The sequence below is a fragment of the Neomonachus schauinslandi genome, chromosome X, assembly GCF_002201575.2.
Source record: "Neomonachus schauinslandi chromosome X, ASM220157v2, whole genome shotgun sequence".
NCBI lineage: Eukaryota > Metazoa > Chordata > Mammalia > Carnivora > Phocidae > Neomonachus > Neomonachus schauinslandi.
In genome coordinates, this window is record NC_058419.1 from 81,413,810 (window position 1) to 81,426,984 (window position 13,175).

Genomic DNA, 13,175 nt, shown 5'->3' on the forward strand with positions numbered 1-13,175 from the left:
ACTTTGTGTGTGTGTGTGTAGTAAGCGCGCTTAAGGATCTACTGTCAGCAGATTTCAAGTACACAATATAGTATTAACTATAGACACCAAGCTGTATATTAGATCCCCACAACTTACTCATAACTAAAAGTTTGCCCTTTGACCAACATCTCCACATTTCCCCCCAGCCCCTGGCAACCATCATTCTCTCTGGTTTTATGAATTTGACTTCTTTAGATTCCATATAAAAGTATGAGCATACCCAAGACTCCTTTCAGTTCTTTTAGTTGTATACTCAGAAGTAGAATTGCTGGATTATATGGTAGCTCTTTTTTTTTCCCCCCGCCAAGGAACCACCATACTGTTTTCCATAGCATCTCCATCATTTCACATCATTCCAATCAGCAGTGCACAAGGGTTCCAATTTCTCTGCATCTTCACCAACACTTACTTTCTTTTTCTTTTTTTTTTTTTAATTGATAGTAGCCAACCTAATAGGTGTGAAGAGAGATCGCATGGTTTCGATTTGCATCTTCTAATGATTAATGATGTTGAGCATCTTTTTATGTGCTTACTGGCTATTTGTGTATCTTTGGAGAGATGTCTATTCAAGTCCTTTGCCCATTTTTTAGTGGGGTTTGTTTTTTGTTGTTGAGTTGTAGGAGTTCTTTATGTTCTGGATATTAATTCCTTATCAGATAAATAATTTGCAAATATTTTCTCCTGTGGTTTGCCTTTACCTCTGTTAATAGTGCCCTTTGATGAACAAAAGGTTTTAATTCTGATGAAGTCCATTTTATCTTTTTTTTACTGCTGTTGCTGTGCTCTTGGTGTCAAATCCAAGAAATCATTGCCAAATCCAGTGTCATACAGCTTTTACCCTGTGGCTTCTTCTACATGTTTTTATAGCTTTAGTTCTTACATTTAGGTCTTTGATCTATTTGGAGTAATTTTTTTATATGGTATAAGGTAAAGTCCAACTTCGTTCTTTGGCATGTGGATATCCAGTTTTCCCAACACCATTTGTTGAAAAGACTGTTCTTTCCCTGTTGCACCTATGTCTTGGCACCCTTGCTAAAAATATTTTGACCATAGATGCAAGTCTTTGTTTTGGGGTTTTATTATATTCTGTTGGTCTTAATGTCTGTCTTTATGCCAGTACCACATTTTTTTTTTATTACTGTAGCTTTGTAATAAGCTTGGAAATCAGGAGTGTGAGACCTCCAACTTTGTTCTTTTTCAAGATAGTTATACCTATTTGGGGTCCCTTGAGATTCTTTTACAAATTTTAAGAGCGATCTTTCTATTTCTCCCCCCCCCCCAGCCATTGATAATTTTATTAGGGATTGCATTAGATCTATGAAGCTCCTTCATTAGAGCTGGATTGGGCAGTGATAAGTAATTTCTGCTAAAAATCAGTAATCCAGTTGCATTTGGAAAGTCCATAATTGTGACATACCTGTATTTAATGTTTTATTTTGCTTTACCCTTTGCAATATTAAGTGCTGTTTATGAGAGAGTAAAAGAGGCTGTGCTTCATCGTTACCCTGCCTCTAAGATACTGTGTGAGAATGGATAGATTTATTTAAAGCCTCAGGAAAGGCACATAATTTCTCCTATCTTTGAAAGGCAAGTGATAGTATTTTACTGTGAGATTTTTCTTCAGACTCAAAAAACAATTATAAAGGCCATGTCCTATAATCCTTGAGTTGTCTTATAAAAAAGGAAATTGCCTACCTGATGCCTATTCTAGAATCATCTCTATTTTAGGAAGAAAAAAACAGTTGTAATACTGGTTCACTTCCATGCTTTGGAACCTTGCCTAATATTGCTCCCTGTTGAGTAAAATTTACAATTAATCTTATAGTATGGAGTCCTTGCTATAATAGTATTTCAGTTTGGCCATCACAGGCTTTTAAATGATTGACTTACCACATTTGAAAGCCTCTCACTTGAGAGAAGTAAAGTGTTGCTCTAAAAGGAGGCATTGGGGTATGTCCTACTTGCATTCATGTTTTGGCTCTACCATTTACCAGATGGGATTACCATGGCCAGGTTCGAAATTTGTGACACTTGTCTTCTACTTCTTCCATTGTGACTATTAAAGACATGATGTACGTGAAGTTCATTGTACATTAATGCTTTAATTATTATTCTTGTTTCAGACACTGTCACATGAACCCAAAGTCCTTCAGGAGGGTCTCCTTCAGTTGGACTCCATCCTTTCATCCTTGGAGCCCTTACACCGCCCAATTGAATCCCCTGGAGGCTCAGTGTTATTGCGAGAACTGGCTTGTGCTGGCAATGTTGCTGATGCTACCCTCTCAGCTCAGGCCACACCTCTACTGCATGCACTCACTGCTGCCCATGCCTACATCATGATGTTTGTTCATACTTGCAGAGTTGGACAGGTAAGAATTGGGGGTGAACAAGTTAGTTTAAAGCCGGCAAAATACATAGGGCACATACTGTGCATCTTAACTATGCTTATTAGAAGCAGTTCTAGGGCGCCTGGGTGGCTCAGTCGTTAAGTGTCTGCCTTCAGCTCAGGTCATGATCCCAGGGTCCTGGGATCGAGTCCCACATCGGGCTCCCTGCTCCGCGGGAAGCCTGCTTCTCCCTCTCCTACTCCCCCTGCTTGTGTTCCTGCTCTCACTATGTCTCTCTCTGTCAAATAAATAAATAAAATCTTCAAAAAAAAAAAAAAAGCAGTTCTACCTGGGCTAGCTGCTACAAAGAACAGATTTTTCTTTTGGTGGGGGATGCAGGTTTATGCTTCAAGATGCTATCTAGTATTGAATGGAGCACTGGGTGTTATATGCAAACAATGAATCATGGAACACTACATCAAAAATTTTTTAAAAAGGTGCTATCTAGTTTCATTTTCCCTTAGTTTTGGTTTTTTTTAATTAGAATTTGGGTGACCACATAATTTGTTTTGTGAACTAGACTTTCTTGAGAGTGAAAGTTGAGTTGGAAACCTTGTTGAGTGCTACCTCAGGAATTTGATCATTGCACATGTTTTATTAGGTTATTATAAATAATAGGCATTAATAGGGATACCTGGGTGGCTCAGTCGGTTAAGCGTCTGCCTTCGGCTCAAGTCATGATCTCAGGGTCCTGGGATCGAGCCCCACATCAGACTCTGCTCAGTGAGGAGTCTGCTTCTCCCTCTCACTCTCCCTCTGTTCTCTCTCACTCTCTCTTTCAATCAAATGAAATCTTTTTAAAAAAATAACAGGCATTAATTAGATCTGTAGCAGCCACATAGGCCAACTGGGATATATAGTCACCTTTTTTAGTGGGCAAGCCTGAATTGGGTGCTCATCTGGCCTTACTACTTCCTAATCTTTGTACAAATGCATGTAGGCCTGATAATGGGATGGCAAGAAGGAAATTCGACCATAGTACATTTAAGTCAATGGTAATTAACAGAGATTAGTAAAGATTACCTAAGTATCAAACCCTATGCCTGCAATCCATGTGAGGTTACTCTTGTGGTGCCAGAAGGATGGGGGTGGGGGGCGGTTGTGTGTGTGTTCACAGTTTTACAACTTTTAGTCCTCAAGTAATCAATTCTAAAGATTAATGATGTAATGTTTTAACACCCTTGTTTTATGCTGTTGAGCCAGGAGTATATTCTTTGTATCAAATCAAATGAAAAGCACGGATGTAAACTATTTAGAAAATAATTCAATTACATAACATAGGTTTGGGATTTATTTTTATGACTTTTTATTAAATGAAGGTGAGATGTTCGCTTCAAGGAATTAGATAAATCTAAATATTTATTGAAGTTAAGAAATGAGGGAAATAGCAAGTCCCGTACCACCTAACAAAATTACAAGGCTGTCAATGAATCTGCAAAGCTGTTTCTTTAAAAAGAGTTGCCTATGACCATTGCCTTTCGCTTTACAAAAAACAATGAGAAGAAAATGAGAAGGGATGTTAGATACAGACTGTAAATGTTGCAGAGGGCATCCCAAAGATCAGCTTCTGTTTACTTTGATTGCAGAGTGAAATTCGTTCCATCTCCGTAAACCAGTGGGGCTCTCAGTTGGGTCTGAGTGTTCTGAGCAAGCTGAGCCAGTTATACTGTTCCCTGGTGTGGGAAAGCACTGTCCTTCTCTCCCTGTGTACCCCAAACAGGTAAGGGAATGGTCATCTCTTTATTATCTCTGTTGTCTTTCTTAATAGAGGACTAAGTTCAGTGATCCTGGAGGATTGCTTTGGTCAAGAACAGAAGGCTATTACTAAAGAGTTCAGAGGGCTCCTTGTCTATCTTAATCTATTGAGGCTGCTATCACAAAATATCACAGACTGGATCCTTATGAACAGCAGAAATTTATTGCTCATAGTTCTGGAAGTCTGAGACTATGGTGCTAGCTAGCATGGTTGGGTGAGGGTCCTTTTCTGGGTTGCAGATTTTTCATTGTATCCTCACATAGTGGAAGGGACTAGGAATGTTTCTGGAGTATCTTTTATGAAACAGTAGTCCCATTCATGAAGGTTCTACCCTCAAGACTTAAGCACTTCCCAAAGGCCTTACCTACTAATACTATCACGTTGGTCATTAGGATTTCAACAAACGAATTTTGAGGGGACACAAACTTTCACTCCACAGTATTGTCCTTCCCATTTACCAGCCTAGGGACATGCTTACAGTGTTTGTTATCTTCTGCATCTTTGATCTTATGTCCTAATTCTGTGTCAGCATGATAGGTGTTTAAAATTTGCTAGCCAAATATAAAGTTGAGTTGGAAATCTTGTTGAGTGCTACCTCAGGAATTTGATCATTATACATGTTTTATTAGGTTCACTTCCCTGTTATAGGAGGGATATTGTCAGCCAAGCAGATTAGGGACCAAGCACAACTTAAGAAATGAGCTATCAGGGTTCTTTTTACTCATGGTTTGTCTTGTTGCAGCCTACCATCTGGGTGTGAATTTGGCCAGGCAGACATGCAGAAACTGGTTCCAAAGGATGAGAAGGCAGGTACGACCCAGGGCGGAAAAAGATCAGGTAACTCCAAGAAACTAAAATCTTAGTCATTAATTCTCTTAAGTTTTATCTCTATGTCTTTATAGGTCTGTTGTGACTATTAAGGTAGCTCTATTGTCTTTAGTCCTCAATTTTTTTCCTTTCATTTTTATTTTAAAATTATTCTCAGTTTCTCTATAAAATGTATATACACAATGGTAAAAATTACAAGTTGTAGTAAAAAGAATCACTTACATTTGTACCACAAATAAACAATATTTTGGAACTATATGCCTAATCTTTTTCCCTAGGGATACATTTTATTAGCATAGTTGTGATTATCTATCTTAGAGATAATATTTTATAGATCTCTCTTTACTTAACATTAAGTGCCACGTAAAGGGTCTGTGAATACCCATTCCCTATTAAGTTTTCTAACATACTATTTTGAAATATGAGTATCTTTTTATATAGTTTTATGCAAATGGAAAATTCCTAGAAATTACTGTATTGAAGGGTATGCGGGACTCAATTTTTGTATGCTTATTTTTCAGAAGTTTAATTTTACTGTTAAAAATGACAAATGATTGTTTCAAGTGGCTGTGGAACACTTTAGAACCACACTGTTCAATATGGTAGCCACTAGCCACGTGTTGACTGTTGAACACTTGTAATGTGGCCAGTATAACTAAAAAATTGGATTTTTTTTCTTCTTTTGCTCTCCCTCCCTCCTTCTTCCTTCCTTTTCTATCTTCCCACTTGCTCTTTTATTTTTCTTTATTTCCTCTTGTAAGGGGGAGGGTATATTGGGTTGATTTGTCTCCCCACCACACAAAAAAAATACTGTGTTGAAGCACTAACTCCCCCCCCAGCACCTCAAAATGTGACTTTATTTGGAAATAGGGTTGTTAAAGATGTAGTTAAGATGGGGTGATAGATTGGATGAAAAAAACTGAATTCTTAATTTTTATATAACTACTGTTATTCTGTATAGTTGTTAGAAGGCTTTTAAGTATGTTTAGAACAACTTTGGTATGTGAATGTATTTTTTTTTTTTCAACTAAATTGTATGAAATAAATGTAGGTCAGTTATTTTTATGAAAATTTAACGTCTGGGGCGCCTGGGTGGCTCAGTCATTAAGCGTCTGCCTTCGGCTCAGGTCATGATCCCAGGGTCCTGGGATTGAGCCCCGCATCGGGCTCCCCGCTCTGCGGGAAGCCTGCTTCTCCCTCTCCCACTCCCCCTGCTTGTGCTCCCTCTCTAGCTGCGTCTCTCTCTGTCAAATAAATAAATAAAATCTTTAAAAAAAAAAATTTAATGTCTGAATTGAGATGTACTCTAAGTATATTTCATATAGATACCTGTTTTTAAAAATCCTGAGTATAAAAATGTAAGCTCAATAATTTTTATATATGATTATATCTTGAAATAAAAATTTGACTATATTGGGTTAAGCAGTATATTAAAAATTATCTGTTTTTACTTTTTAATGTGGCTACTAGAAAATTTAAAATTATATATGTGGCTCACTTATTTCTATTGGACAGTGCTATTTTTCTGATTACATATTTAATATATTTTTCTAAATTTTTATTTTTATTATTTTCTTTCATTTTTGTATATTTTTAAGGTTTTTTAAAATTCCAGTTAACATACAGTGTTATATTAGTTTCAGTTGTACAATAAACTGATTCAACAATTCCATACATCACCCAGTACTAAGGACAAGTACACTCTTTAATCCCAGTTACCTATATAACACATCCCTGACCCCCTCCCCTGTGGTAATGATCAGTTTGTTCTGTATAATTAAGAATTTGTTTCTTGGTTTGTCACTCTCTTTTTTCCCCCATAGCTTGTTTGTTGTTTCTTAAATTCCACATAGGAGTGAAATCATATGGTATTTGTCTTTCTCTGACTTACTTTGCTTAGCATTATACTCTCTAGGTCTATCCATGTCCTTGAAAATGGCAACATTTCATTCTTTTTTATGGTTGAATGATATTCCATTGTATGTATAGGCCACTACTTCTTCATCCATTCATCAGTCCATATCTTAGCTATTGTAAATAATGCTGCTATAATGCATGTATCCCTTTGAATTAGTGTTTTTGTATTCTTTGGGTAAATACCTACTAGTGCAATTGCTGGATCATAGGGTAGTTCTATTCTTAACTTTCTGAGGAACCTCCATACTGTTTCCCACAGTTGGCTGCACCAGTTTGCATCCCCACCAACAATGCATGAGTGTTCCTTTTTCTGTACATCCTCAACAACACCTTTTGTTTATTATTTGTTTTGATTTGCATTTCCTTTATGGTAATTGATGATGAACATCTTTGCTTGTATCTTTTGACCATCTGTATATCTTCTTTGGAGAAATGTCTTCTGCCCATTTTTTAGATGGATTATGTGTTTTTTGGGTATTGAGTTGTATGAGTTCTTTACATTTTTTGGATAGTAACCTTTTATCAGTTATGTCATTTGCAAATACCTTCTCCTGTTCTCTAGGTTGCCTTTCAGTTTTGTTGAATGTTTCCTTCACTGTGCAAGAAACTTTTTATTTTGATGTAGTCCCAGTAGTTTTTTATTTTGTTTCCCTTTCCTTAGGAGACCTATCTAGAAAAAAAGTTGCTATGGCTGATGTCATAGAGGTTACTGCCTATGTTCTGTTCTAGGATTTTTATACATTCAGGTCTCACATTTAGGTCTTCAATCCTTTTTGAATTTATTTTTGTATATGGTGTAAGAAAATGGTCCAGTTTCATTCTTCTGCATGTTGCTGTCCAGTTTTCCCATTAGCATTTGTTGAAGAGACGGTCTTTGTCCCATTGGATGTTCTTTCCTGCTTTGTTGAAGATTAATTGACCATATAGTTGTGTGTTTAATTGAGGGTGTTCTTCCCTGTTCCACTGATCTGTGTGTCTGTTTTTGTGCCACTGCCATACTTTTTTGATTACCGCAGTTTCATAATATAACTTGAAATCTAGAATTGTGATGCCTCCAGCTTTTTTTTTTTCTTTTTCAAGATTGCTTTCACGGTCTTTTGTGTTTCCATACAAATGTTATGATTGTTCTGGTTCTGTAAAAAAAATGCTGTTGGTATTCTGATAGGGATTGCATTAAATGTGTAGACTGCTTTGGTTAGTATAGACATTTCAGCGATATTTGTTCTTCAATCTGTGAGCATGGAATGTCTTTCCATTTCTTTGTGTCATCTTGAATTTTTTTCATAGATGTTTTATAGGTTTCAGAGTACAGGTCCCTCACCTCTTTGGTTAGGTTTATTCCTAGGTATGTTATTTCTGGTGTAATTGTAAATGGGATTGTTTTCTTAATTTCTCTTTCTCCTGCTTCATTATTGGTGTATAGAAATGCACAGATTTCTGTACATTGATTTTGTATCCTGTGACTTCACTGATACGTACAGCAGTTCCAGCATTTTTTAGTGGAGTCCATAGGGTTTTCTATATGTAGTATTATGTCATCTGCAAATAGTAAAAGTTTCACTTCTTCCTTACTGATTTGGATGCCTTTTTATTTCTTTTTTTTTTTTTTTTTTTTGTCTGATTGCTGTGGCTGGGACTTACAGTATTATGATGAATAAAAGTGGTGAAAGTGGACATCCTTGTCTTCCTCACCTTAAGGGAAATATCCTTAGTTTTTCCCCATTAAGGATGATGTTAGCTCTGTTTTTCGTATATGGCCTTTATTATATTTAGGTATGTTCCCTCTAAGCCTACTTTGTTGAGGGAATTTTTTTTTTATGATTTATTTATTTTGAGAGAGCATGAGCTGCAAGATGGGGCAGATGGAGAGAATCCTCAAGCAGACTCCTCCCTGAGCATGGAGCCCCATGTAGGGCTTGATCCCAGGACCTGAGGTCATGACCTGAGACGAAATCAAGAGTCGAACCCTTAAACAACTGAGCCACCCAGGTGCCCCTTGAGGGTTATCATGAATGGGTATTGTACTTTGTCAAGTGCTGTTTCTCTATCTATTAAAATGATCATATGCTCTTATCTTCTCTTACTGATGTGATATATCACATTGACTGAGTTTGTGAACGTTGAACTACCCTTGCAACCCGGGAATAAATCCCGTTTGATCCTGGTGAATTTTTTTTTTTTAATGTATTGTTGAATCAGATTGCTAGTATTTTTACTGAGAATTTTTGCATCTCTATTCATCAAGGATATTGGCCTGTAGTTCTCTTTTTTAGTGGAGTCTTTGGTTTTGGAATCAGGGTAATGCTGGCATTCTTCTTTAAAGAGTTCACAGGTGACATCCAGTCCTGGACTTCTGTTTGTTGGGAGTTTTTTGATTACTAACTCTATTTCTTTGCTGGTTATCAGAAATTTTCTGTTTCTTCCTGTTTCAGTTTTGGTAGTTGATATATTTGTAGGAATTTATCCATTTCTTCTAGGTTGTCCAGTTTGTTGACATATAATTTTTCATAACAATCTCATGATTTTTTTGTATTTCTGTGGTTTTAGTTATTTCTCCTCTCTCATATGTGATTTTATTTGAGCCTTTTTTTTTTTAAACCAGTCTGACAGAGGATTAAAGAACCAGCTCATGGTATCATTGAACTGTTCTATTGTTTCTTTAGTTCTGTATCATTTATTTCTACTCTAATCTTTATTATTTCCTTCCTTCTGCTGGTTTTAGGTCTTGTTTGTTCTTTTTCTAGTTCCTTTTGGTGTAAGGTTAGGTTGTTTGAGACTTCTCTTGTTTGTTGAGGTAGGCCTGTATTGCCATGTACTTCCCTCTTAGAATTGCTTTTGCTGCATCCCAAAGATTTTGGACCATCGTATTGTCATTTGTTCCCAATTACTTTTTTATTTCTTCTTTGATTTCCTGGTTGACTCATTTATTGTTGAGTAGCATGTTCTTTAACCTCCATGTATTTGTGATCTTTCCAGATTTTATGTTGTGGTTGACTTCTAGTGTCATAGCATTGTGGTCTGAAAAGATATGCATGGTATGACTTCAATCTTCTTGAATTTATTCAGGCCTAGTTTTCTGGACTCATATGTGATGTGTTCTGTAGACTGTTACATGTGTAATTCTTATATTCTGTTTTGTTTTAGGATGGAATGTTCAAGATATATCTGTTAAATCCATCTGGTTCAGTGTTTGATTTCAAAGCCATTGTTTCCTTGTTATTTTCTGTTTAGATGATCTGTTGATGTAACTGGGGTGTTAAAGTCCCCTGCTATTATTGTATTACTATTGATCAGTTCCTTTATGTTTGTTATTATCTGTGTATTTGGGTGCTCTTATGAGGGTACATAAATATTTACAATTGTTTCTTGTTGGATTGTCTCCTTTATTACTATAGAGTGTCCTTCTTTGTCTCTTGTTACAGTCTTTGTTTTAAAGTCTATTTTGCCCAATATAAGTATTGCTACTCTGGCTTTCTTTTGACAACCATTTGCATGACAAACATTCCCTCATGTTCCATTTGCAGGTGTCTTTAGGTCTAAAATGAGTCTCTTGTAGGCAGCATATAGATGGGTCTTCCTTTTTTATCCATTCTGTCACCCTGTCTTTTGACTGGAGTGTTTAGTCCATTTACATTCAAAGTGTAATTATCAATAGGTAGGTAGGTAGGTATTGCCATTTTATTAACTTGTTTTGTGGTTGATTCCAGAGATTTTCCCTGATCCTTTCTTGTCTCTCTCTTTTTCTTTCACGGTTTGCTCATTTTCTTTAGTGATATGTTTGGATTTCTTTCTCTTTATTCTCTGCATATTTACTAGTGGTTTTTGATATATGGTTACCATTATATTTGTATATAACATCTTTTACATATAGCAGTTTTTTAAGTTTGAACCCGTTCTTCTCTCCTCCCCGCATTTTAGGGTATGTATTACTATATTTTAAATCCTTTTTTTGGTGAGTTCCTCGATACTGTCACTTTTGGTCTTTCCTTTCCACTCATAGAGTCCTCTTTAATATTTCTTACAGGGCTGGTTTAGTGATCATGAACTCCTTTAGTTTTTGTTTGTCTGGGAAACTATTTATCTCTCCTTCAAACCGAATGATAGCCTTTCTGGATAGAGTATTCCTGCTGCAGATTTTTCCCATTCAGCACTTTGAATATATCATGCCACTCCCTTCTGGCTTGCCAAGTTTCTGCTGAAAAATCTCCTGCTTGCCTTCTGGGTTTTCCCTTGTAAGTTAATGATTTCTTTTATCTTGCTGCTTTTAAATTATTTTCTTTATCACTATATTTTGCAACTTTAATTACAGTATGTCATGATGTCGATGTGTGTTTATTGATTTTGTTGGGGTTTCTCTGTGCCTCCTGGATCTTGATGTCTGTTTCCTTCCCCAAATTAGGGAAGTTTCCAGCTATTACTTCTTCAAATAAATTTTCTGCTCTCTCCTCTCTCTTCTTCTGGGCCTCCTATAGTACAGATGTTGTTATGTTTGATGGACTCACTGAGTTCCCTAAATCTATTCTCCTCTTGCCTAAATCTTTTCTCTCTTTTGTTCAGTTTGATTACTTTCCCTTGCTCTCGTCTTCTAGGTCACTAGTTTGTTCCTCTGCTTCTTCCATACTGTTGTTTGGTCCATCAAGCGTGTTTCTCATTTCATTTATTCAACCCTTTATCTCTCCTGTGTTGTTCCTTATCTCTGTGTTAAGGGTCTCACTCATGCCTTCCACTCTTTTCTCGAGTCCAGTGAGTATCCTCATGATCATTGCCTTAAATTCTCTATCAGGCATGTTATATCTGTTTCACTTAGATTTTTGGCCGTGGCCTTAGCTGTTCTTTCATTTGGGATAAATTTCTCTGTCTCTTTATTTTGTCTGCCTCTCTGTTAAGAAAGTCAGCTGTGTCTTCTGCTCTTGAAAGCAGTGACTTTATGAAGAAGCAGTCCTAGAATGCCCTGGAGCGCAGTGTGCCCTGTTCACCAGAACATGGTACTTCAGGAGAGTATCCTGTATATTTTGCTTATGTCTTGCTGTTTTGTCTAAGTTACTTTTCCTGTCTGTGCAGCCATTTGCACTGACTCTCTGCCTTTTGTGAGCTGTACTTGCTCTCTGTAGTGTTAGTGGGACCTAGGCAGGCTAGCTCTGAGGGACATGTCCACTGGTGAACTTGAAAGCTGGAAGGTGGTGTTAGGAAAATGTGCACTGGACCACTAGTCCTATGCCAGGTTCCTCAAAACACTGAAGCAGCTAGGGGCATGCCTGGGTGGAGTATGTGCGGATTTAACAGAATTTGCCCTGAGTAGGTGAGTCCTTAGGAGACCTCGTGGCTATGGTGCACTGCTAGCAAGTTAGGTACCACTTGTCTGTACAGCCTCGCCTCCTGCAGGGTGCTCTGTGTTAGTGCTGGGGGGCAGAGAGGTGGGGTGGGGAATGGCTCCCACCAGCTCTCTCCTTTTCAGAGAAATCCCCCAACATGCTCCTAAATCAATATCAACAGATCTGTCTCCCGGTTGCCCTCAGCATTGTGTTAAACTGCCATTTTTATGTTACTTCTTCATACAGACTGCTGTCTCTTTAAGGGTGGTGACCCAGTGATAGTTGGCCCAGTGCTGAGTGGTCTTACTTTTAAAGCTCCAGACTCCCAAGTCCCAGTGGTTTTACAAACTCCCGGAATTCAGCCACTCTGATTTTTAAAGCCAGATTATGGGGATTACTCTCCCCGTTTGAGCTTCCTAGTGCAAGTGCCCGTTTCTCTGCCCTTGCTGTGTGCCAAGCTCCCTCCCTTCAATGGGCAACCTCCTTCTGCCTTTCTGACCTTCCTAAACTTTCAGATGCAGCTGCTTCTCTATATTTAGTTGTGGAGTTTGTTCTGCCAGCCTTCGGATTGCTCTTCAGTTTAATGACTTGGATGTGGATGATATCTAGTTGTAAATGTAGGACTGGTGAGCTCAGGGTCCTCCTACTCTGCCATCTTTCTTCTCCTTGTACAGTGTTTTGGTTTGTTTTTTTAATTTTTTTAATTTATTTAAGTAATTTCTACACCCAGCATGGGGCTCAGATTCAACGACCCCAAGATCAAGAGTCGCAGGCTCTTCCAGCTGAGCCAGCAAGGCACCCCTGTACAGTGATATTTTAGAAAATAGCTTTTGTGTTATATCACAGTAAAGTCGCAAATTGCAGTAAGCAGAAACTATACACAATTTTCAGACTCTAATGCAACAAACCTAAAATTAATAAAAACTTTTCCCCTTATATTCTGTCTCAAGGAAG

At 37.5% G+C, this 13,175-nt stretch overlaps 1 protein-coding gene across 1 annotated transcript in view; it reads left to right on the forward strand.

Annotated features, from left to right (window-relative positions):
- HUWE1 (HECT, UBA and WWE domain containing E3 ubiquitin protein ligase 1) overlaps window positions 1-13,175 on the forward strand; it is a 157,473-nt gene that overhangs the window by 86,900 nt on the left and 57,398 nt on the right. Inside the window, exons 24-26 of the mRNA XM_044911725.1 lie at window positions 2,145-2,390; window positions 3,995-4,128; window positions 4,907-5,001. Coding sequence (XP_044767660.1) covers window positions 2,145-2,390; window positions 3,995-4,128; window positions 4,907-5,001 — 475 coding nt within the window. The remainder of the gene's footprint in view (window positions 1-2,144; window positions 2,391-3,994; window positions 4,129-4,906; window positions 5,002-13,175) is intronic.